The sequence below is a fragment of the Diabrotica undecimpunctata genome, chromosome 1 (genome assembly GCF_040954645.1).
Source record: "Diabrotica undecimpunctata isolate CICGRU chromosome 1, icDiaUnde3, whole genome shotgun sequence".
In the NCBI taxonomy this organism is placed as follows: domain Eukaryota; kingdom Metazoa; phylum Arthropoda; class Insecta; order Coleoptera; family Chrysomelidae; genus Diabrotica; species Diabrotica undecimpunctata.
In genome coordinates this window covers 150,241,252-150,268,837 of record NC_092803.1, presented here as the reverse complement: position 1 = coordinate 150,268,837, position 27,586 = coordinate 150,241,252, and the positions used below count along the sequence as shown (strand labels likewise).

The following is a 27,586-nucleotide window of genomic DNA, read 5'->3' as shown; positions in this document are numbered from 1 at the left end:
ATCCTAGACTAAGACAAAGTTGATAAATATTGAAGAATTCACTTCAAGAGTTCGATATTTATGGAGTATCGACAAAGAGATTAAATGGATTGAAAATCTAAGGAAGTTTGTTATAAGAACTAGGCGACGACAGAACAAACTTGCTTAATGATAATATTCTAAATAGTATATTAGAGTAATTCAACGGAAAATGGTTTCCTTGATCGCATTATATATTCGCGGATTTTTTGGGTTCAGCAACACAAAATTTAGACCAGGTAATATCCACAAGCTTCTGCATAAATTTTCATGCTTATTGACCATCTCTATACTAATGAACATCGAACTGATGAGTTTCCTTCGAACATCTAGAAGAAGCGGAACTAATCTGAGTTGACAATGGCAAATGTAATCTTGCAGAAACTTCGGCAAGAAAACCAAAGTTATTCAATGCGGAGTCAAAACCATAGAAACCACAAATAGCTCCGGTGTTAACATCAAAAGCATATATATATATATATATATATATATATATATATATATATATATATATATATATATATATATATCTACATTCACATAGTTTTAAAAGTTATGCGTCACCCTTCGTATTTACGACTTTTTCACTTTTACAAATCTGTACCCTTATCACATATATTTAATAGGCCTTTTTTTATATAAAATACACCTTTTTTGGTTTTTTATTTTATTTAAATACTCATTTAATTGGTCTGGTTTTGACAAGCTGTAAACATTTATTTGTGAAAACGTGATTTATAATGAAGCGTAATTTAATTTCTGAGTTGGACCGTGCAAGAATTATCGGTTTAGTTAAAGAATGCCATTCACAGTGGTTCGTGGCGAAAAGAGTGGGTGTTTCTCAGAGTGATTGAGTGATGTCTCACGGATATGGAATAGGTTTCTGAAGGCAAATTCGATACAAATAGAGCTCGCTCTGGTACACTCAGAGTTACCAATGAACAACAGAATAGATATATCAAAAGTTCTATTCGGAAAAATTCTTCTGTCTGTACAAGCCCTCCAAAGAGACCTTAGGCATGCAACAGGAGTTAGAGTATCGTTGGTTATAACAAGAAGAATTTTAGAGTAAGGTTTGAGGAGTCGTCGACCAATAAGAGTTCCTCAGCTACAACTTAGACATGTTTTGCACCGCATCCAAGAACATGTGGCCTCAAGAACACATATAGCTCCCTCAACGGTTTTGAAATTTTGTGTTTTTTTCAGACGACACCAGAATTTGCTTATAGCGATAGCTGGCAAATTTGTGTTTGGCGAGAGTCAACAAGGGCTGCAGAACTAGCACATGCCGATCCCATACATTCTTTCGCTGGTGGCAGTGATATTTCGTTTTGGCAGGTAGACCCACGGAATTAGTGGTTATTGACGGAACTTTAACAGGACAAAGGTACATCACAAGGATTTTAGAACCTCATATGAGAATATTGCGAGGAGCTGTGAGTGAAAATTTTATATTTATGGATGATAACGCCCGCCTACATAAAACCCAAGCAGTTATTGACTACCTTGAGACAGAATGACAGAATGACTACCATTGAACATGCTTGAGATGTGCTCTCCAGAACTGATCATGACCAAAGAAACCTCCTATAACCCGTCATGAACTTACAATTGTTTGTAGAGAAGAATGGGAGAATCTGCCACAGGAAATGACTGATCGACTTGTTAGCAGTATTAGAGCTCGAATCCTGGCTTGCATCGACATCTGTTGTGGAAATACACGATAATAAAATTGTTAAATACATTTTAATTAGAAATAAATTTTTTTAGTTTCAAAATTTTTTTATTTAAAAAAACAGTATCTCTTTAAAAAAATATATGATATTTTTCTATAAATGATCTATAACAGTAGTTTCTGAAAATAGTTAATAATAGCGAAAATTTTGGGCGATGCGTAGGTAACTTTTGAAACTATATGTTTATAGTGGCACTACATTGATAAATGAATAATAATAAATGTTTTTATTTAAATTAGTGTGTCTCGGCTGCAATGACCATTGACACTGTTTTTATTTAAAAAAATTCATGTTGAAAAAAAAAGGACGTTAAATAATAAAAACAACAACTCATAAAAATTGTTATAACATTTACATTTATGTAACTTCGCATTATATGAAAAAGTTTTAAAGCAGTTTTTCTTCATCTTTAAGTCCAACAACTCTCTCAGAATGCAGCCAAATAGCATTGCAAAGCGATTTATCATGCGCTAATCCCGGCTTAAATCTTGGCACCGTTTCAGCGAAAAATTTTCCTGTTACTCCTTCAACTTCGTTTGCACATGCTAGATGTATGGCAGTTTGAGCACCTTCTTCAGCAGTCTAAAACAGATTAAAAGTTTTTATTATCAATGGAAACGGATTCTTTAATTTTTTAGTTACTTGATGAAAATTTACTTAAAATAAATAAGTATTGTTTTCAATTTCCAACACATTTATTTCATTTTATTTATTCTCTTTATCTAAAGAAAGGGTTTAAACGGAAAGGAAAGAAGTCATTTGTAATACTAGAAAATTTATTTAACCGCATGGCGCCAGTGGTGCCAACTTAGTTTGAACGAATAAGTATTACGTTTCGCAATTTTTAAGAAAGGATGGTCTTGTAAACCGTTGTTGTGTTTTACAGTTAACTATACATTGTTTTTTACTTAACCCTCGAGCGGACGCGCCTATAATTATCGCGTGAGTGGACGCGTGGTGCAAATATGCTACCAGCAGCAAATTAAAGTTCTAGAACTGTTTAAATGGCTTATAAGTAAATAAAGTTTTAGGAAATTGTTTTAAATATTTATTAAACGTATATTTTACATAACAAACACTGTAAACATAAAAAGTTAGTCACTTTCATCAGTTTCCATTAAATTGACAGACAAAATTATCACATTTGTCACACAATTGTGACGTAAATTTATTTTTCTGTCTTCCACATATGGCGCAACGTCCCCGCTTTTTTCTTGGTACATCATGTTTTTGTGCATCTTCTTTAGGTTTGTAAGTCGTTAAAAATAACTGAATATCTGAAGGTAACGACGACATTTTAGACCTTTTCTCTAGGTGAGATTTCATAAGTTGAAATGATAAATTTTTAAGAAAAATTCTTCTTGGCCTCTTTGCGTTGTTTTGGTTACTGTTATATAAAACCTGGGCATTTATTCCAGCAGCATTGAAAAGAGCATAAAATAATGCTAAGGGCTACCTGCTGGTGTTTCGTGAAACAGAATATCCCCCACATAATTGGTCGACTGTATCGACGCCACCCTTGGTCTTATTGTAGTCAAGAATTATCTCGGGCTTTCCAGTTTTCTCGTCAATTTTTCCATCATCATGCATAGTAGAAAGTAATACTACAGATGTTGACTTTTTTTGAACGTAAGACACCATACATACCTCTTTTTGAAAACCATGGCACGAAGATCCAATTGCACGATCTTTGTGGGGCAAAAACTCAGGAGGTATTTCTGATTTATTTTTTCGCAGAGTACCAATGGTTGTAATTTTTTGTTTCAAAAGTGAACATGCCAAAGGATAGCTGGTGTACCAATTATCGGTGGTTAGATTTCTATTAGTAGTTTTTATATGCGCAACTAGTCTGTTTACTATATCAGATGGAGAGTTAGATTTACAGTAGGGTCCCTCAGGCTGTTTGCCACAGTAAATTTCAAAAGCACTGGTATAATAAGTTTCGGCATTGCAAAGCGCAAAAATTTTTAAACCGTATTTGGTCGGTTTATATTGGATAAAGCTGCATCGTCCTCTAAAAGGTTCCAGTTTTTCATCTATGGTTACATAGTAACTGTGATTATAATATTTCTTACAGTTGTCTTGTCTAAAAATAACTTGTCTAAAAATACTCTAATTGCCGCCAGTTTATCCAATTTTTGACGTTGTTCTCGTGTTTCTTTATCGTCAAACCTTATACAACGCAGCAATAATTGAAACCGCCTATAGCTCATGCAGGCCCTCAAAATTGGCAAACCTGGTCCGTCATTTGTCCACAGTTTCTGGATATTAGTCCGACTTCCTTTTTTAGTACCAATTAGAAACAATAATTCAAACAAAGCCATCATTTCAGATTTACTTGTAACTTTAACTGCTCTTTCTCTGCTATAATTAACCCCCTCTCTCTTTTTTTTAATATACAGATTTGTAAAATGCACGATATCATTTATAATGATATCGTGCATTTTACAAATCATCTATCATCAAGTTATTACCGATTTCGCCAGGCAGACTGTCAGAATCTACTTCCATAGCGGAACCGAAGTCACTAGCATAAACAGCCTCATTTTCCTCAATGTCTTCCAACTCTATCTCTGAACCTGAATTATGGTCTCCTTTGGTTACAATCTTTCCGTCTTCTTCGCTCCATTCTCCGTCATCTGAGTCATTAATTTCTTCTATATCAGACATATCTTCATTGCATTTTTTCATTTTTCATCTAAAAGCTACACATAAATAGAAAGTTTGAACTAATTTTGACAATTTACTATTAAAAAAAAATGGAGGACACTTTCTCTTTTAAAATGAGTAATAAAGAAATAAGCAAATAGCTTTTCTCACATAGTCTCTCACAATATTCTCACATTTAAGCTGATTGCTTGCTGTCAGAAGTTTCTTGCCTTTAGCTGTGGTAAATCTAGTTCCCCAAGAAGTGTGCCTTGTGTTGATGTCACTTTCCACAATGAATATGTATCCTTGTCTGTTAAGAAAGTGTATATATTGCTCCTTTTTGATCGAATGCTTTGATGGGAAATATAATACTGTTACTACAATTTTGTAGGTTTTTGTTTTAACATTCACATATGTAGCTTGTATTTGTTCAGACTTATGCCCTATTTCTTGTTTATGCAGTAGGTACCTTTTATAATAATTGCGCTTCCATCTTTAACTTTACGTCATAAATCTCTTAAATCTTATAGATGACTCATTGGTGAAATGTGTTTCGACAATAAGGTACATATATCATTTTTTTTCTATAATCTAGAATTATCGGCATATGGGATAACAATTATCTGCAGTTCTTGTTGGTGCTGCAGAAGTCTATTAGCATTCCATTTAAGGATTATTAATTGATTAGCCATTTCTGTTTTACGATTTGTCCTTGAGTGCGTTTTTCCAAATTTGTAATAAATAAAATATACCCACATACAAAGAATAACCTCTTTTAAATTTGTAATAGGCTCATTCATCTTCATTAGTTTGTACTTGAAATACTCGAGCTTAATATTGATATTTGCGTTTGATGTACCTAGATATTGTGTATTTTTGGCAACTTTAGTTATATTTTGTGATATTGCTTGTCCATAGGTTTTATTTTGAAAATTTTGACCTAGTATTGGTGGGTCTTTATTTGGCATTATCGCATTGGGTATGAGTGGGAAGTTTTTTTTTTATACAATTGTTTATAATATTTTATAATTTATTACAATGTAGCATCGATAGTTTGCTGGATGACTTTGTCCACAGTTAACACATTTTGTGGTTGCATTTCTTGGCTTATCACAATTAGCCATGAGAAAGAATAACCGCGAATAGAAAGAAGAGCAACTTTAATTTAAAGCGACTTTAGGGAACAAGAATGGAAGAGATCAGCTGGGTCCGAAATTTTTTATTTGTATATTTTTTGGACCAGAGTTGGTGTGTGGTGTGTTTAATCCTCAGTGTACCGGGTGGTCCAATAAGCCGATCTCTCGGCTATATATCAGAAACTATTCATGTTATAACTTTAGGAGAAAAAATTCCTTAATAAAAGTGCCCAAGAGAAATCGCTGGAAATAACTTTCAAGTTTCTGAGTTAACCGCTAGGAGGCGTAACCTGTGAAGAAAACTTTGAAAACCAGTTTTTTGGGAAATATGCCCAAGTGTTAAATAAGTAAACAAGAAAGAGGCCTAAATTTTGCATAAAGTTGTTCAAGTACTTTTTTTTATATTTTCAAATAAAGAGTGGGAGAGAGTGGGAAAGTATTTGTGGATAAATACCTATAACTTTCGTTTGGATCAACCGATTTTAACGAAATTAGTGTCATTCGAAAGAGTGTGGATGAGTTAATTTACATCTACTATAAAATAATTGCATTTAGTTTTAATTGCCATAGGTAGAGGGTACTTTCGAATAGAAAAAATTAAAATTTGTTTTTCTTTAAAATGTTCAATGGAAACGCCTATTTATTGTAAATTATAATGGAACTGGATTAAATTCTTAACAAAAATGTGCAAACCGCATGTTAATAGCTTTTGTCGAACTCGAGATATGAATAAAAACGCATAAACATAAGTAAGTATAGTATTGACTCACCCTGTATTATAAATTAAATTAAAAAATAAGTCAGTAGGTACTTTAAAATTTTTTTATAGCAGAAGAATCTTAACGTTGATACCGATTTTGACCATTGTTATTTCATATGATTAAAAATTGTTTTTTCGAAACTAAGTAGGCTACGACAATGAATTTGACGGGGAGATCATATATTGTTTATTTATTGACAGCAGTCAAAACATTGTTAAGAACTTTTTTCAATAGATATTAATTTTGCTAATATTAGCAATTAATTATCAGTACTAATATTTCGTGATGAGTATATCAAATGCAGAATTGTATGATTTGTTTGTAGTTTATTTCGAATGTCACCAAAATGCCGCTATTGCCTCACGTATATATTCTGTAAGATATCCTGATAGGAGACATTATGGCAAAGAAGTATTTGAAAGAAAGGCAAGAAGATTAAGAGAAACTGGTAGTTTTCATCGTCCTTGTTTTAAACGATGTTGCTTTTGTTTTAAACGATCAATGTTCTTGCTTTAATTCAACAGAATCCACATATAAGTAGTCGGCAAATCTCTATAGAATTAAACATACCCAAAACTACTCTTCTAAGGATTTTAAAACATCACAGGTTGGTTTTTCATAATATAGAGTGAACGTTTAGGTCAGAAACTTGGAATCCCCTTTAAACTTTAGATTCAACTGTTATTTTAATATTCCGATAAAAACGGCAACACGGCGCTTTTATCCTTTTATCTGTTTCTTAAAAATACTTATGCACGATTTATTTTGTGAAACAATTGTGGATTTTTCAAGATTTTTTGAGTTTTAGTAAATATAGTGGTTTCTTTTTCACCAATATTTGTTGTTCTGTTTTTTAGACTGCATCCTTATCATGTAGTTCTCCACCAAGCTTTACATGAGAGATTTTGATGCAAGGCTGGATTACTGCAATTGGATGTTAGGTCTGCTAGAAGAACAACCGCATATCATGTCAAAAATTTTGTGGACAGACGAGGCTACGTTTAATAGTGCGGGTGGTGTTAATCTGCATAATATGCATTATTGAGCTGAAGAAAATCCGCACTGGATACATGAGGTGCAGGTTCAAGGTAGATGGAGTCTTAATGTTTGGTGTGGTATAGTTGATGGAAAGATCGTAGGTCCATATTTCTTTGATAGAACTTTAAATGAAGAAACATATTTGGATTTTCTGGAAAATTAGTTGCCTATTTTATTGGAAGATATTTCCTTACAAACAAGTAGAGATATGCTATAACAACATGACGGGTGTCCTGCGCACTTTTCCAGACGAGTTCGAGATTATTTTTATGCAAGTTATCCGAATAAATGGATTGGAAGGGGAAGTATATTTTCATGGCCAGCTAGATCTCCAGACTTAACATGTCTAGACTTTTATCTGTGGGGAAGATTGAAGGACTTAGTGTACCAAACTTGACCAACCACGCGAGACGACATGAAACAGCGCATTATAAACGCAATAAATAGTATATCCACAACTAAGATTGAGGTAGCTGTTATGTCTACGTGCGAAAGATTATATCTTTGTGTGGACAACGATGGAAAACAATTTGAAAATTTAATTGGACTTTAAGTTTTAATGATTTAGACATTTGTATGATCTTTCACATATTTAATTTTAAGTTATAATAAAGGGTGAGTCAATACTATACTTACTTATGTTTATACGTTTTTATTCATATCTCGAGTTCGACAAAAGCTATCAACATGCGGCTTGCGCCATTTTGTTAAGAATTTAATCCAGTTCCATTATAATTTACAATAAATAGGTGTTTCCATTAAAAATTTTAAATAAAAACAAATTTTAATTTTTTCTATTCAAAAGTACCCTCTACCCATGACAATTAAAACTAAATGCAATTATTTTATAGTAGATGTAAATTAATTCATCCACACTCTTTGTATTGACACTAATTTCGTTAAAATCGGTTGATCCAAACCAAAGTTATAGGTATTTATCCACAAATACTTTTCTACTGTACCCCACCCTTTATTTGAAAAAATAAAAAAAAAGTACTTGAACAACTTTGTGCGGAATTTAGGCCTCTTTCTAGTTTACTTATTTAACACTTGGTATAATTGGGCATATTTCACAAAAAACTGGTTTTCAAATTTTTCTTTACAGGTTACGCCCCCTAGCGGTTAACCCAGAAACTTATTTCCAGCGATTTCTCTTGGTCACTTTTACCAAGGAATTTTTTCTTTTAAAGTTATAACATGAATAGTTTCTGATATATAGCCGAGAGATCGGCTTATTGGACCACCCGGTACTTCGGAAGTCCAAAATCATACAACATAGTATATTAAACAAATTGCGTGATTCAGCGTCCGTTCGTACATAAAGAAGAAGAAATAAAAAGAAAACGGGATCAAAAGCAAAACGCTGTTCAAAAGCGTAAATATCTGATTTCATTTATTGCCAAACACTTACCTTCCCAACAACCATTGTTAAAGCAGTTACAAAAAATCCTAAAATAAATTGTGGCCACGACATTTGACGATCCATTAATGTTCGTGACATATCTGTTCTAACAAGACCTGGATGAAAAGAGTTTGAAGTGATATTGTACTTTTTTAATTTTTTAGCAAAGCTATCTGCAGCGGCTATGAGACAAAATTTTGAGCTATTATATTCTAAATCATTAGTTTCATCACTATTGAATCTAGTCTCTGAAAATTGAGCAAGAAAGCTTAATCCTGAGGATGTGAACATTATTCTAGCAGATGGTGATTTCTTTAAAAGATCTAAAAAAGAAGGTTAATTATCTGATAAAAACTATTAAGAATCTAAACAGTTTTTTAAAAACTATTTCGTTTCTAGGTTTATTTATAACATAATAGATTGGGTTTACAATTAAATTAACTTTAATAATGTTAAACTGTTCTAATATCTTTTAAAAAATTGTAGAAAAATAAACAAATTAAAAAGCTTTCAGTAAGCTTAGATTTGCGGTTTAGCTAATTCGCTATTTAAGAGAAGCCTCCTGACTTCTCGTTGCTCAATATTGTTCTGAAGCTATTTCTTGTGGCATTTTAAACTATTTACTATTTTATTGGGAATAAGGCACAATTGAAGTTACAAGTTTACTGACGATTCAATCTCCACTTCGGAAATCGTTCTCAAAATACAAACATAAATAAATTAAACAAATTTTGTTTTTTATTCGTGGTGAAAAAATTCTTCTTATAATTTAATTTTAACTGACTCATTTATGTTGACAGTTCAGACATATATTATACATTTTAAACTAGACGACTTTAATATGATATTGCCAATATTGCTCAGTTGCGTTCCCGGAACGACTTTAGTGTAAGATAGGTCATTCGATTACATAAAATCAACTTTAACTGGAGAATATCCATCAGAAAAAATCATAGCATGTAATTCGTCTTTAAAAAGACAACCACATGCCATGATGACAGTTAAATTCTCCTGTTAGCGATTCCATAGTAAATGATGAGGAAAAAACCAGGAAAAAAATCTCATATTGGCATTTTTAAAGTCGTCTACTTTAAAATGTAAAATTGTTTAATTTATTTATGTTTTTATTTTGAGAACAATTTCCGAAGTGGAGATTGAAACGCCAATAAACTTATTTTAACCTTTAATTGTGGTTTATTCCCAATAAAATAGTAATTACTTCTCGTTGCTCGATGTCATTTCAATTACTTTGAACTGTCAAAGGCCTAGTATACCCATCATTTAGCGCAGCATTTCAACAGCTCAATTTGCTTGAAGCAAATTTTTCTGCACCTCTAATTCAGGTATGCTCATTTTTTGCGATCAATATTTCGGCATGCTTCCCATCAAAGCCACGTAAACTGCGAAAAAGCACAAGGGTGAAATGTGACATGACATTTCAACTAGAATTTGTGTCAGTGTCTTCTTCTTGACGTGCCTATCCGTTACGAATGTTGGCGATCATCATGGCAATCTTTGTCTTATCTGCAGCAGCGCGGAAAATTCTAAGGTACTTTAACCAAGGTTTTCTTCTTCTTCCTGGACCTCGTTTTCCAAATATTTTTCCTTGCAGGATGGCTTGAAGAAGAGCATATCTGGATTCATTTCGCATAATCTGAAACAGAGAAGACGTAGCATCGCAGCATTCTTACTTTTGTATCAAGAGAGAGGTTGTGACTCTTGAAGAAGGCCCCTATCCAATTGAATGTGGATCTGTTAGATCCACCTCCATAGTGGATGTATTAGTTTATTGAATCCCAATCTACAGATGAATGAGGAGATATATAACTTTGCCCGCTAAACTGCAGGTGGCAGTTTGTTAGTTTAGCTAGAATTCCCCTTACCAAATCGTGAATTCAACGTCACATTTAATCGAGAATTGGAACTCGGAAGTGAATATGATTGAGATGCATTGAACCAATTAGTTCGAACGAATGTACCAATGTTAAACCCACAACAGAAGCAAATGCAAGATAAGTTAATAAACTGAATTACTACAAATAAGTAAGTTACATTGACAAACGTTCTTTCTGTCGAAGAGTTCCACAAGCAATTGTTGGCTATCGGTAATGGCCGTATTTGTGTCGAATAATGAAATGGCCTGCTTTCATTTTCGTCGAATTTTTAACATTTTGTCTCAACAAAAGACAAGCTTATTAATAAAGTGTTCCCGAACATCATTGCTAACCACAAAAATTACAATTCGTTAAGTGAACGAACAATTTTAGTAGCAAAGGATAAGAATATAGATGACTTAAACTCTATAATTTAAAATCATATCGTTAGTCCACTATATATCTTTAAATCTATCGACTGGGCTAAAAACAGAGACATGTGGGAGTATAAACGAATTGACAAAGAAATAAGAAAAACTATTAGAGAAACCAAAAACAAATGGTTGGAAGATCAATGCAGAGAAATAGAATCATTGGAAAGTAGACACGACTCGTTTAATCTCCACAAGAAGGTAAAAGAGGCAGCAGGAATGTACAAACCCAAGAGATCAGGACATATGACTGATGATCATGGCGACCCGGTAATAGACATTGAACAAACAAAGAATATATGGAAGAGATACGTTGAGAAGACATTCGATGACGATAGAGATAACAACCAGATAATTATGAAATACGACACAGGACCACCAATCACTCAAGACGAAGTCAAAGTAGCAAATAAAGCAACCAAAGCAGGCAAAGCACTAGGGCCCGACAACTTTCATTCAGAATTTCTAAAAAGCATGGGAGACGAAGGAGTAAAATGGCCTACGACAACGTTCAATAAAATATATGACTCGGGAAAAATCTCAGAGAGCTGGTTAAAATCTACATTTATAGCTATTCCTAAAAAACCTAATGCAAAAAAATGCAAAGAACTTCGTATTATCAGTCTAATGAGCCACATTCTTAGGACCTTCTTAAAGATAATACACAGAAGAATTTATCAGAAATGAGAGTCACAGATCTCACGAACGCAGTTTGGATTCAGGGATGCGTTAATTACAAGAGAAGCCTTGTTCGCGGTTCACGTATTATTTCAAAGGTGCAGAGACGTCAACTGCGATATTTATGTATGCTTTATCGACTACCAGAAAGCTTTCGACAGAATCAAGCACGATAAGCTCATGAATATATACTAAAGGCAACTGCAACAGAAGAAGTTGCAATAAAGAGAGAAGTACGACAGGGCTGCATACTCTCTCCCCTATTATTTAACGTCTTTTCGGAACACGTCATGAGCCAGGCCTTAGAGCATATCGAAGAGGGTATTCTCATAAATAGTGAGCGCCTGAATAACATCAGATATGTAGTTTATGTTGTAAGATATGTTGAAACAAAGTACATGGTCATCAGTAAGAAGCATATTCCACCTAGTCAATTACTGGTAGATCAGCAACAAATACTCCAAGCGCCCCGTTACTACTATTTAGGAACCACCATAAACGACCAATAGGACCACTCAGTTGAGAAAAAATAAAGAATTGAAAAAGCCAGGTCAGCATTTGTCAGAATGAGCAAGATATTTAAGAGCCACGACCTACTCTTAAAAACGAAAATCTGTTTATTGAGATGCTACGTATTTACAGTGCTGCTCTATGGGGTTGAATCATGGACACTAACCGAGGCATCCATGGGAAAACTCGAGGCGTTTGAGATGTGGTGTTATAGACCGATACTGAGGATCTCCTGGGTGGACCGAATAACAAACATTGAGGTTCTACGTCGGATGGATAAAACATTTAAAATTATATCTAGAATATCTTGGACATATAATGCGAAACGATCATAGATATGACCTGCTGCAACTTATATTACAGGGAAAGGGAAAGGGAAAGGGAAAGAGGGGACCAGAAGAAGAATATCTTGGCTATAGAACTTACGAAAATGGTTTTCCTTGACCACTTCAGGACTATTTCGAGCTGCGGTCAATAAAGTTAGAATTGCCATGCTAGTAGCCAACATCCGTAACGGATAGGCACCACAAGAAGAAGAAGATCGACTGGGTAACAAACAAAGATTGCTTACCTTACACAATTTAGAGCTACAGATTGGCTCGGTTGTCATCATTTTAGGGATTTTGTTCCAGCACTTAGACTCGCTCGAGCACTTTCTTATAGATCTGGGTCTGCTACAAACCAAGTCCCTAGTTGCTGCCATCCTTAAACTAGTGGATTGTCCACCTGGGGTAACTTAGCGATTATACCGTTACGTGTAATTTGGGCCCAGTTACTCATTTGTTATAGCAACAGGTATTTTAAGTTCCTGGATCCTAAAGACGCTGCACCAACTAGGTGAACAGACGCTGACTAGTTGCCGCACTCACTGGTGGAACAGGAGCAAATAGATTTATTTTTTTTAGTTTATTTCCACCGGTAATCACTTATTGAAATTTTTACCATATCTCGCTACCCATACTTTTTTTCTATTTCTATTCCTAATAGTCCTAACAGTCTCAACCCAAGGGATGGTGCTCAAAGACTTTCAACGACATGGAAAACGGTATTGAAGAAAAAGACAAAAATAAAACAGCAACAAGACCGACGAGTACGATCCCTCCTACCTATTATCTCACAGGAACAATCACAAGAACCGTTACCAAGAAACGTTTATAACAAGCGCGCCAAGATTGACTATATAAGTAACCGCTTCGACCGGGAGAGTCAGTTTATTTCAAGCACTAGCAAGAAGAATGACTAACTAACTTGACAATGGTAAGTGCCACCTTGCCGAAACGTCGTCAAAATAATGGTTTTTTTAAAAACCATAAATATTCAAAGGAAAGTCAAACGGAATGAATGGACCACAATATATACATGGAAAAATGGATAGTAAAAAGTACGATGTAATGTAATGATATTATTTACTTACCCTTTAGCAAATGAGTGATCAAAAACGGACTATAGTAATTAACTTGCATAACTACACTCAAGGCGTCTTCAGATAAAGGACCAAACCACATTGCAATGCCTGCGTTATTTATCAATATGTCGATTTTATCTTCTTTCTTTTTAATTCTCTCAACTAACTCTCTAACAGACTTAAACGATGCTAAGTCCACATATTCAAAATAAACTTCACGATTTTTTGTTATTTTAATTATTCGTTGTTTGATTTCGTCATCTACAAGCCTATCAGCCACTATTACTTTGCATCCCCGTGATAACAGGTTTAGGACAATGTGGTAGCCAATTCCTGGAAAAAACTATTGATTAAAATAATTATAACAAATGTGGAGATATAAGAGTATTTTAGACAAGTATAAGAATAGGAAGTAACGAAAATCAAGATATAGTCGTTTACAATGTATTTATTTACCAATATTAAAGCTATTTATTTAAGGCCATACTGTTCCCCTTCAAGTAGACGATGTCTGCGCATCTATTTTTTAGTATCTGCTTTGCCTGCTTAATTTTATTTTGTATATACTGATAATATTTTCAAGACGTCTCTACACATAAAAATTTTCCCAGGGTACTTGCCAACAGATAGTAAGAAATCAAATCCATAATTTTATGATCAATAGGCATTTTCGAAATGACGTGAGACGGGTCACATGTCCTAGAACGGACATTCACTTAAACCACAATCCTCTAATAGAACACTTTAATTTTAGGGAAAAACCAATAGGTTTACAAAAAAAATAAGGTAAGACATCGATGCTTTAAAGGAAACTAACAAAAACGAAGAACTTGAGTCTATAATATAGAAAAACTCCGAAACACTTATCATCACATGGGAAGCAATAATAAATAATAAGCAATAAGAAATGGGATATAATCAAATGGGAAGCAAACTGCAGAAGAATATTGGTCAAATACACTAAGCGAGAATCAAAGCAATCTTGAATGACAGAAGAGATCCTTAATAGAATGGAAGAATGGCGTAAACTAAAAAATAACACTGAAAAATATAACATAATAATTAGGGACATATGAAATAAAATAAGACAATTAAAAAAAAAGCATATGGCACTCTAGGAGTGCCCGAAGAGGGGAAGCATATCATTCTTATCGTGGACTACGCTGATTTTATCAAGACTAAATTAACAATTGTTAATTTTAAGAGACCACATGTCTGCAACATCTAACAAGAAACACAAACAAAAGAGAGATGGAATGAAAGAAAGTAAATGGCAGATAAGGAGACTGAGACTAAGAAATTCTACAACTATACACAGCCGTATCAGAATGCAGTATATATAATTTATATACCTATAGATATACAATCTGTGGTTATAGTTGTTTCAGTCATTTCAGTCTTTTCAGTTGTTCAGTATTTTTTTATCATACCTCTGCGAAATCCCGCAATAAGAAAAGTATGGTTCTAAAAATTGGGTAGAATAACAATATCAAAAATCCTAAGGAAGATCTTTGGTCCTCTGCTTGATGGAGCAGCAAGGCCATATAGGATCACAACTAACAAAGAGCTCGAAGAACTATATCCAGACGATAACATAATAAAAGAAAAAAGTCCAGAAGACTCCAGTTGGCGGGACAACTAAGAAGTCATTCTGACGAAAGAATAGTAAGACTGGTATGGGAAGAAGCTCCAACTGAAAGAAGACCACGTGGACGACCTCGACTCCGCTAGAGAGATAACATAGCAGGAGACCTTAAAGCTATGGGCCTGGAGAATTGGATGGAGCTTACCCAAGACAGAAACGAATGAAGGTATTTTGCCAAGTCAGCTAAAAACTACGAAGGGTTTTAACGCCACAGAGTAAATAAGTAAGTAAAAACATTTATGTCGGCTATTTATCAAAATTTGTGATAGACGAGAAGTACTATCTGAATGACTTTGCCAAAAAAAGCCAACGCGTACAATTGTGAAGACTACATACTTAAAAGCATAATGAGTCATGCCTTAAAAGTATTTCTAAAAATGTTTCATTCAAGAACAAAAAAAAATGTGAAGTCAGCTGTAAAATGAAATTTGATTTTAAAAATACAATTGATAAGCCATGTAATGTATGTAATTTATTATTAAAAAATATGACATATGGAAAGAGCCTTTATAGCATTTAAAAATTGTCAAAATTTTTTTGATGGCATAAAACATCAAATAATAATAAACAGACTCAAAAAAATTGGAGTTAATAGGGGAAACCGAGGGAATTCTGCGCACCTAAGGTAAAATACTTACAAAAAGTTTCCTATGTGCAAACAAACTTCCATAATTTAACTACTGAAACTTGTATATCTTGTGTACGTTATTCTCATAAAAAATAGGATTAAAGTTTAACGGATTTTGAAGAAAAAAATTTACTTTAAAAAACTATCATTGCGCGATATTCCCCCAAGTACGGGGTAATTCTGCGCAGAATTAAATAAATCTTTATTCGAAAAAAAAATTGATTGTAATAAAGCAAATATTGTAAACAAAACAGCTTTCTTAAAGACAAAATTTAAAAAAAAACATTAAAGAGATAATTTTACTTTCTGATTGTCTTTCGTTCGAGCTTGGCACATATATCGCATGTATAATTAACTGCTTAGTCCCAACCACTACATTCTGAATGACACCAATTCGAACACATTACACAACGGTACCAAATTTCTTTGTCTCGTGCGAATTCACCGCACAGCAAACACTCCTCATTTTAGAGAGATAATTTTACTTTCTGACTATCTTTCGTTCGACCTTGGCACAAATATCGCAGGTATAATTAACTGCTGAGTCCCAACCACTATATACTGAATGAGCCCAATTCGAACACATTACACAACGGTACCAAATTTATTTGTCTCGTCCGAATTCACCGCACACCAAACACTCCTCATTTTCTAATGTTAGATCTACATCATCTAATTTCATCATCATCATAAAGCTTACTCTCATCATAACTTTTAGACTCAGAATCATCAAAATGTAAGTTTCTAACTCCAGCTTTCTTGCGTACAGGTCGTTTCTTTGCTTTAGTAGCCAGTTTTCCTACGGTTCCTGTTGTTTTTTTCTTGGTTTAATTTTTTTTTTTGGCCTCTTCAGCTTTTTCTTAATAATTCTCTTTTCTTGTTTTATTTCTAAATGCGTTTTTAGTGGCGTGGAAGTGAAAATTTCTGAGTGTTGTTTTGCACGTGATTTGGAACTTTTCTTTATAAATTTGGAAGGAAGAGGAGCTTGCTTTTCAATGGGTATACTAAACTGAGTTTTAATATTTCCTGACGTTCCAGGTTTCAATTTGGCATTATAAGATGGAGTCTTGTGCATAGTTTCATCACATCTCGATGGTCCTGGTTGGGGTTCGGTATTTCTCGGTGGAGTTCTCTGCAGAGTTTCGTCACATCTCGACTGATCAAGGGCCCTGTCAACATTGATAACGTCGGTTTCTAAGTCCATTACAACGTGCATATCTGAAACTTCAATGTGATCTATTAAGCTGAAATCATCTTAAGAGAATTTATTAGGATCTATGGACCATATTCCAGCAGCACGGAACCCGGATAGTCCTTTGTCCATCGTGGCAACTCTCAGGTATGCTCTGTTAAAAATGGAAGCAAGTTCAAAATATGTGATCTTTTCATGAGTATGGGTTCTTAGATACAAGTCGCACTCTCGATTGAAAGCATTATTTAGGCGTCTAAAAAAAGTTAGGTCAAGAGGTTGAAGCCTGTGTGAGGTATGAGGGGGAAGTGAAACCATAACAATTCCGTGTGATCTGCAGTAAGTATAATTCTCCAAAGAAATGTGACTCCCATGGTTATCCAATATGAGAAGCACTGAAGGCCTTTATATGCTGACAAAAATGTTTTATCCAGTCAAAAAATTACTCTTCATTTGTCCAACCGTTTTTTGAACATCTGTAGATTGCTCCAATTGGGCATCCTCTCATTAATTGTGAATTCATACGTATTCGAGGGAATATAACATAGGAGGGACAAACTGTCCTGAAACATTTACAGCGCATACTATGGTAACATTTTTCCCTCTTTCCCAATATATTACGGATCCTACTTGTTTTTGACCTTTTGGTGCCAAAATTTTTTATGGTTTCTGGAACGTAGAAATGCCCGTTTCATCTACATTAAAAATTCGACTCTCAGGAAATTTGAACTTTTCCATAACTGTGAGCAGATTGTTAAAAAATCGTTCAACCTCATCTTTACTGAATGCAGAAATGCGGTTTTGACTGGTACCTTCGGGTTTTCTAACACTAATGTCTGGATGATGTTTTAAAAAGAGTTCTAACCAATCTTCACCAGCGATCTTCTTTATCGAGCCGAAACGGTGTTTTATTTTATTTTCTGCAGCAAACTGGTATGCTAAACGCCTTAGTTCTGATGCTGTGACTCCAAAACACATATTCGCCAACTTTTTAACATGGTTGGCTATGGTGGATTCCTGTTCATCATTAAAAATTGGTTTCCTGCCAAGTTTTATTTTTTTATGGCTATTGGACTTTAGTTTGTCACGTAGAGTGGATTCTGGAACATTGAATGATCGACCTACTTCCCATATTTTTCGCCCAGATCGTATAGCAGTGATCGCAGCTTTTAGTTCATCTTCTATCCATTTTAATCTTTCAGTTCCCCGAACGTAAGCACGGGGCATTTTGGAATCTAAAATGCAATAAAAACACTATATCAGCAAAAATTCTTACACGGGGTAATACCGCGCAGCACGAAATTACCCCGACACGAAAAACAAACAATCTGTTACCTTGTCTAAACCAATACTACGAATGTAGTCATATTACAAACATGTGGTCGGCTAGCAAATACGAGACGGCGCACTGTGTTGAATGTTGCAATACTTACGCCGTGTTGCCAAGATACTGATGCGCGATATTCCCCCGTGCGCAGTATTTCCCCGGTTTCCCCTACAAGGGATCTATAGATTATTTAAAATCTATATTGAAATAAATCGACAGAAGCTCCGGATCAAAAACTTACTGTCAACTCAAGAAATGCAAATAGCAGAGGAGGTGTCTTCTTCTTCTTGTAGTGCCTATCGATTTGTGGTTGTTGTGTTGAACCACGTACGTAGATTTTTCAACCAGGAAACCCTTTGCCATCCTGATCCGCGTTTTTCTTCCTCTTTTCCTTGCTTAATTAAGGTAAGGGGGTATGCCAGGCTGTATTTTATCTCCCCTTTTATCTATGTGAAGAAGATATTTCAGATAGCGATTTCAAACCATGTACGGTAAAGGAAAACAAAATCTTAAGAAATTTTAATAAATCTATTAAATTTCTAATTAAACCCAAATCAAATTGTTTTACACACATTCGAATTAAAATTAGGTCAAATCCGAATGTGACATTGGTAAAACAATAAATAAATAAATAAATGAAAATTATTATTGTAAAAAACAAGCCTTGCAAGAACTTTAGCCGCATATTTAAAAAGCAACGAATTTAAACACAAAGCATTCATATTCATATCTCAATCTGGTGAGTATATTTGCTGATCCGACCAAATGTAAGTCGCAACCGTGTCCTATGTCAATTGTAAGTACGTTGAAGTTTATAATAAAGTAAGAAAGTGTCATGTTTATGTTCTTTTTTATTTGACACTATTTTGGAGAAAATTTCAATCTTGCCCCCAGTTATGTTAGCAGTGGAAGCCCAACACCACAACCAATTAAAAGAGGTAAACAACACGGAACAGAAAAAGTATTTGGCCTAATCAAAATTATTGATAAAACAAAGTTTATGATCATTAACAAACAAGATAACCAGTCCTAAAAATCCAAATTTAGTAGATAGTAAATTTTTGGAAAGGTTTGACGAGTTCAAATATCTTCATGGTGATGAACAAATCTAAAATAAGAACTGCGATGACAGGAAAATTTTTCTACGCTTAAAACGTAGCATGGTAAAATATTATATATGGTCCATAATAATATGGTCCATAGTGCCCTGAAACAAGATCTCTCAAATTAAAATCACATTTTAATCATGATGTAACAAATGAGAAAGTGTTAAGAAAAGTTGAAACGAAACGTGGACTGTTACAAATTATAAAATAACAAAAAGTTTTATATTTGGGACATATAATAGGAGGTAATAACTATGAGATATTATGATAGATTTTATTGGCTAGAATAGAAGGAAGAATGACCTGGATGAAAAAAAATTGTAACTGTAAGAGATAAGAGTTTAGTTACGGAATTGGAAATGTAGGGGGAATTTTTACTCTTGCTGGAGGACAGATGAACGTTTAGATGCTGGAAGCGTATAAGAAGAAGAGGAAGTTAATTATAAGTTCGATCCCATGGTAAGATTCGCATTCTCTTTAGAAAGGGACAGATAAGTTACGTGCATAAATTTCTTACATCGTATGTAATTGTAGGTAAAAATTATTTATTTTGCTACAGAGACGTGACTTTTTCAGAATCCTTAAAGTAATTGTTTGGGAAAGTATGTAGTATTTCTTTTCATATTTTTACATTTAATATTTTTCTTTTAGTGTACTATAATGTGATCTAAGTCAATGCTGTATTCTAACGACTTTGTTAAAATATATTACTTCCTGTTATTTCGTAAAATTGTTAAACTGGCTATCTCATTTATTATGTTTTAAGTACGGAGAATTTGGCTTCTCTTTTGTATTTTGTGTCACAAATATAGAAACTGATGCAAAGTATCGTATTACCATGACAATTAACTTAAATTATCGCCACTCAAAATCGCAATACAATAGAGTGATTTATGGGTATACCCTCTTGCTACCGACCAACTCGAAACGTGGACAGAGGGTGGTTTCTGACGATCTCAAGACGACACTTCATCTCTAAGCAGCGAATGAAACGCACCGAGTTTTTTGGTTCTCGTGCTATCGGGCCTCGGCGTCTCGACGACGTGGTACCAACGAGATTCCACTGGCTAAGAATCTTACGACATCAATATTTCAAAAGGTGAGTCTATATTCTTTATACAGACATCAATAATGAGTAAGGCTAGTTAATATCATAATTTATTCACAGTTGTATTTGCTATTTTTCGTTAATTTATTTACAAACAAAATGTTGCATTTTTCTTCATTATTATTTATCTAATATCATTTAACCACCTACCTCTTAAGTTTTATACAAAACAGTAAATATATGAAAAATTTATTTATTTATTTTTGTTTTTAAGAAAATCATATTCTATGTAAGTTAGACGTAGTAGCTATATAGTATTGGGTAAATAAAATGAATGAATTAAAACATGCCTGATGTCTTAAAAATATTCTGTATAATTTTTAGTTTCAAACTCATGTTCTGTTCAAGATTTTTATTTTACCGGTTACGCCGTGATGTTATCGATGTTTTTAAATAGAAATATAACTCATGCGATACATAATTTAAATTATCCATCCAACCGTATACATAATTGTAAGCAATTCAGTTTTTTAAAGCGTCAAACACACATATTTACAACTCTTTTAATACTCAAAAATTATTTTGGTAAGAAATATTGCTGACAAAAATTTTTTTTTACTTTTTCTTTAATTCGGAAAAATTTACTCTTATCTAATTTATTTAATGTACTTGGTTTTAATTGAATACATTATTTTTAATGTTGTTCTCTTAAGGCCCCCATAGACATTGCACTATACTTGAGCAGTATACATCCACAAGTTTATTGCACAAGTAAACGGGAACGTGTGTATGTTAATTCTTGCTCAAGAAGGTTAACTGTACAAGCGTCATGAGACTTGTGGAAATTCTGTACTTTTTAAAGGTGCAAGTAAGACTTACGCAAGTGGAATTGAGTATGAGTGTGAAAGACTTAAACAAGTTTTAAACAGTTGATTTTTGACCAATTGCGGGGTCGATCGATATACCAACAAACACGCATTTGGGAAATGTACCGATAGAAAGGGTTAATAAATACAAATACTTAGGAACCTGGATTTCAGACAATAATGGTCAAATAACCGAAATAAGAGCAAGGATAGAAATAGCAAGAAATGCGTTTGTAAAAATGAAAACAATTCTCTGCAACAAAGACCTTAGATTAGAACTGAGAGTAAGAGCACTGAGATGCTACGTTTTTCGATACTGCAATATGGACATTAAAGCAAGAACACATAAATAAGTTACAGTCCTTTAAAACGTGGTGTTACAGGAGGATGCTTAGAATAGCATGGACACAGAACAAACACGAAAGTATTGCGAGAAATGGGCAAAGAATACGAAATAATAAACACAATAAAAATAAGAAAGTTACAATATCTGGGACACGTAATAAGAGGACAGCGATATGAACTGCTAAGGCTGATAATACAGGGAAAGATAAGAGGAGGAAGGAGTGTAGGAAGAAGGAGAGCGTCATGGTTGAAAAATTTAAAGGACTGGTTTAAATGCAGTTCTATAGAACTCTTTACAGCAGCAGAAGATATAGTAAAGATAGTGATGATGATATCCAACCTCCGATCGGGAGACGGCACTTAAAGAGGAAGGGATCGATCGATGTTGGTGCTTCCGATGGGAAAAGCCATAGAATTTCTAACAAATATAACAAATGCAATATTGAGATACAGTGTCTTCCCAAACTGATGGAAGGAAGCCCATGTCATCATGATTCCAAAGCCAGTAAAAGACACCACGTTTCCACAAAACTACAGACCGATAATCCTACTTCTAACAGTCAGCAAGATTGTGGAAAGCTTGTCATACTCAGCAGACTTCAGTCGGAAGCAGACCGGAATTCCAGAATTCCGGTCTGATAATTCCAGAACCTCAGTTCGACTTCAGAGAAAACCACTCTACCGAGCTACAAGTAATCAGACTAACAGATTACATAGCAGCCGGATTCAACGATAAGCAACACATAGGAGCAGCCTTCCTGGATTTAAGCAAATCCTTTAATAGAGTCTGGCATAAAGGACTAACATGTAAAATAAGAGGCTATGGATACAGTGGAGCCATGAAGAGACTAATCCCTTCATACTTGGGCAACCTGAGCTTCAGAGTTCAAATAGGACAGAGTTCCTGTCCACACTTAGAACGCCGGAAGCTGGAGTACCATATAGGGAACGGTCCTGTCACCCTTACTGTGTAGAGTAGAGTATAGACCGCCGATGTTACAATAACACTTGGAACACTATTCAGCCTTTATGCCAATGACACAGCGATTGCGACCAAATACAGAAACAGCAAAATTTACAAACAGCGTTAGACAATATAGAAGAATGGAGCATATATAATGAAAAGCCATAAATTCCGAAAAAAATGCAAGCAGTACTCTTTAAAAGAGGAGGTAAAACCAAGGGGAACAACTGACAGTGCAAAATAATTTCATCGAATAGAAAAGATAGGCTAAATACCTGGAAGTCATACTGGATTAAGGTTTAACAATTTAAAGTAATGTAGCAGTAAATGTAGCCAGATAAATCGCTAAATGTTTCTTATTCAGCGGACTTCAGCAAGTAAGAGTGATTGACATGATGGTTGAAAAAGCCAGGATTAAGTTCGTATGACGCGTTCCATCGATGGAAGCACAAACGTTTAAAACAACAGATACTGGCCAATATGTAAAATAGCAGATAAGTTCGTAGCTTTAGTAACATATATATTCACAGCACTGTATAAACCCACTAATATGATTTTTATTTCAGAACATCATTAAAAAAACACAATAAACTTGAAAACCGGCTTCTGCCACCAAAAAAAAATTAAAAACACCAACAAAAGGCAAAAGCCACAAAAAAAATTACCAAAACCTCAAAACCTAGGTACAAAGGGTCCAAATCCTTGAGCACCAAGTAGCTGAATAAAGCGAAGCCCGGAGAGGAGGCTTGAGGTCTGAGTAAGCAGTTCAGATTCGTGGATAAGTCGCCAGAGAACACAGGAAAAAATTACCTCACGCTAGCCTGCATTGATCGGTTAGGGTTACCATGTTCGAGTTATTGTACTTAGGACTCCCACACGAATAGCATCTGGCTATAAGAGTGCCCCTATCGCGCCTCAGAGTATTTCAAAAAGGGACATTGAGAATGTCTCGAAAAATTTATTTCGATTTATGAACAGGAGCCATGCCTCTGGTGCATTAAAAGCAAAAAGTACCACGATAGGGGAAAAAAGGAGACGATAAATAAAAAACTGATACAAAAACTAAAGGCAAGAGATCCAAAAGCAGATCGTATTGCAGTTGTGAAAAAAACTTACGTATTATGGAAAGAATTTTATGAAGAGAAAGAAAAAGGTAGAAAAATTAATGAAGTCTGGAGCTGACACCGATAAAGTATTTAAGCTCATTTAATGATACTTGGTAATGATTTGTTCGTTTTTGAAGACCAAGATATTCCCAGGCATTCGTTCTTAAACTGTAAGTATGAATTATTTGTATATTTTGTATAGTTCGTATCTAAAAAAAATTAAATACGTTTCCCTATATGTTCATTTAATTAACAAAATCGGTTTGCCAAGGCACTTCTTCCTTTGCAAAGTATGTCATAAAATTGTTTCCTGTATCTTTGGCGGATACTGTCGTATTAGCAGGATGAGTTCGTTGTAAAGCTTAAAAATTTGCATCGTCAACTCACTGGCGGTTGTACAATCTTTTGTACTATCGCCATCAAAAAATTCGTGTATGTATATACAGGTATAGTTAAATGTCGACGTGTCATCACTGACGATTTAATATTTTTGTACCTCCAAAATGATGGCTGTGTGAAAACTACGAAAACAGGCTACTAGATTTATGCAAACGTATTTTCAACAATGCGATGATCTGTAATTAAATTTTTTTTTCTGTGTGCTGTTCCGATCACTTTCCCTAAATAGGTTTAACTTGTCGGTTCATAAGGAAAAGACATCGACTGCTACAAACACCTATGGCAGGTTTTTCTCTCCGATATCAGAGTGAGGTGGAATATTCAGTAGGTTTTTTTGCAATTTTTCAAAAATAATTGTGTTTCTAGAATACTGCTATCAGAGATCCGTTCTTTCGTACCGAAATCACATAATATAATTTTCATTAGTAATAGCAACTAGATCCATACTATATGTCTTCATGTAATTGTAGAAATATGAACCACAAATTGCTGGTGATATGATTTAAACAAGTTTTCTATCCAAAGCATCCAAGCAATGAAAAAAATTCCACCACTCATTCGCTATGAATTTCCAATTATCTGTTATTTGAAGACCCGGAAACAAATAACCGATGTTAATTATTTTTTACGGACTAGAAAAGGAAATGAAGGAACAATTAGTAGATAAAGGTGTAGAGGAATCCCTATCAATCGAGCCTCCGTTTGGTTAAATAACAAACTCAGTGGCTTCTGTCCCACCTCCATTACAATTGGGATTGTTGACTTTAAAGAGTAGTGTTAAAGGAAGACCTACCAAATCTACCAAATTCAAATTGATGATTTGGTATAAGATTTTTTCTTTCTATTATTGGTTTTAATCTTTTCAATAGAAGTTTTTCAAATAGTTTTGACATCACCGAAATGAGTGATATTGGTCGATAGGATGTCACTTCATTAGGAGATTTACCTGGTTTGGCGATCATAATCACTTCGGCTACTTTCCAGAGTCTGGGAACATATCTCAATCTAAAAGCAGCATTTATGAGGTGTGTCAGCTTAACTATGGCTTTTCTTGGTAGATTTTTTAATAGTTCTCCTGTTATGAGATCATATCCTGGAGCTTCTTTAGGATTTATATTCTCTTTTATCTCTTTGATACTTCTCTAAGTGATGTCAACGTTATTCTTTCTTCAGTTTGGAATGGTTCTTTCCATCTCAGTTCTTCACCATCATTGTCGTTGGGTTTAAACGTGCTTTCTAAATGATCTGCTAATCGTTCTGCTTTCTGTTCGTTACTTCTAACCCAGTTGCCGTTTTCCAACTTGATAGGAGGAGAATGAATAATTGGTCTCTGCATTCTTTTTGTTGCCTTCCATAACGAATAATCTGTGTTCTGGTCAGCTGTTAAATTATTTAAAAAAGAATTAATTGTTGAATTTTTTATATTCTGTATCTCCCTTTTTAGTTTTTGTGTAGCATTATTTAGACTAGTTTTATCTCGTGGAGCTCTGTATTGCTGCCATTTTTTTCTTAACTTCCTTTTTTCTACTATGAGTTCTCTGATTTCTTTTGGATAGTTGTTCCAGCTGCCTGTTGGATATTTTTTATAAAAACTTCTAATTCGTCATCAAGTTGCCTAGTGTTTCTTAATGGCACAGCAAGATTAATTTTGTGTTCAAGGTTTATTTTGAAGCTCTCCCAGTCAGTTTTTTTATTAGTCAATTAACTAATAGTTTCTTTTGACAATAAACAATCTATACTCTATGGAAGAACATTTAAAGAAACCCAAATTTAGAGAGAACTTAACAAAAATTTCTCTAGTAAACTGCAAGATGTATAAGATCGCACACGAGTAATCGCAGAGAAACTAATATATGAAGCATTGTTTATGACTGAAATTGCTCAACTCATCTTGACCTGTTGTATTATTTCATTCAGATTTAAGTGTGAAAATGTTTAGTTAAACAGCCCAACAAAAGTTTAGCCTCGCTCAGATCTCACTTGCTAACAATAATTTATGGAGATGGTTCCACCGAGATTATTTTTCATCCGCCTCTTCTTTTATTTTAGAATTATACTGATTTACAGTTTTACTCAGATTTTTGTTAACAGTTTTACTAATGTTAATTTGAATTGCTTATTTTTTACCTGAAAGTAATTTTTCAGTACTTAAGTACGACACCTCTCAAGAATGATGCTGCTAGTTATGACGATATTCTGGTTGAAAATTTTAAATTTCCGTAACAGCTTCCCTTTGCAAAATACCGCAATTTTGCCTTTTACCTGATAAAAGAACGTATAGCTTCTCGTATACTAGTGTCTATTTTTGTGATAGGAACTGCATCTACGTTTCTTCGTCCATTCTTAGATAATTATGCCAATCACGAAGGTATACTTTTAATTCACTTAAAAAATTCACACTTAAAAAATTCGTATGTGCACAGGTTTCTCTCTATTTTAGCCCCTCCTTACACCAAACTGATAAAGTTAGGTTTTATTAGATTCCCTTAAAATTATCTTAGATAAACTCTCTTAGAACAAAAACAAAATGAAACACTTACCCTGACTACCACCTGTCACTATAGCTGTTTTTCCTCCTAGATACACATTGCTCCTACACCAAGCAGTTTGAAATTTAACAAATATATTTAAACACAAACATGCTACTACAATTATTATTAATGTAGTTAATAACACAGTGAAAATTATCATTTTTTACTTAAATAATATAATAAGTGTTCGGATTTAAAACTAAATGTTTATAAATTTTGTGAGCCGTAAGCGATCAAAAGTCGCGCTCTACGTCATTGATTGAAATTAGTAGATAACCACAAAGTTATCAGATATATTTTTAACACATAAAAATATATTAACATATAATCAACATATTATTATTAACTTTATTATTAATTATTAACTGTAAAATGTAATACTTCCCTTAATCCTTTTTATGGTATTCTGTAGCCGCAATGTGAAGAAGAGTAACAGGATATTACCATAGATGTACAATACAAATGTCTATGGATATGACAGATTTTATATATAGATCTTTAGGTTATGTAAAAAACATAATGGGGATAAAGATAATAATAAAGTTTTTTACCTGTGGGAGTTTTTTGTCAGTTCTTCTATCAGACGCGGCCTCCTGTGAATGGAAGATGCTCTTTGGGTATTCGTAGCGCCAATACCCAGAGGGTAGCAGAGATACCGGTCGCGAAACAAAAACTAACACCTGGCAGTAGGTATAAAATGCACACCCATGAAAATGGAGTATATTAATTTATATTTAAGGTCGCTGCCTGGGGATCGCCAAGACATGTCTGGAGCTGGCGCTGGACGTGACAGC

General features: G+C 34.2%; 1 protein-coding gene across 1 annotated transcript; it reads right to left on the bottom strand.

Moving 5' to 3' along the window:
• Positions 1 to 622: 622 nt before the first annotated feature.
• On the bottom strand, positions 623 to 27,034 carry LOC140440812 (retinol dehydrogenase 13-like). The gene is made up of 4 exons (XM_072531179.1): positions 26,802 to 27,034; positions 13,648 to 13,971; positions 8,750 to 9,063; positions 623 to 2,336 (listed from the first exon to the last, which is right to left on the bottom strand). Exons 1-4 carry the CDS (start codon positions 26,950 to 26,952, stop codon positions 2,142 to 2,144), a joined length of 984 nt encoding a protein of 327 aa, XP_072387280.1. The 5' UTR covers positions 26,953 to 27,034; the 3' UTR covers positions 623 to 2,141.
• Between the last annotated feature and the right edge of the window lie 552 nt (positions 27,035 to 27,586).

Coding starts and splice junctions, on each gene's coding strand:
- LOC140440812 (XM_072531179.1), bottom strand. CDS start 26,952: ATGATAATTTTCACTGTGTTATTAACTACATTAATAATAATTGTAGTA. Junction 9,064..13,647: donor GATCACTCATTTGCTAAAGG/GTAAGTAAATAA, acceptor CTTCTTTTTTAG/ATCTTTTAAAGAAATCACCA. Junction 2,337..8,749: donor TAACAATGGTTGTTGGGAAG/GTAAGTGTTTGG, acceptor AATCTGTTTTAG/ACTGCTGAAGAAGGTGCTCA.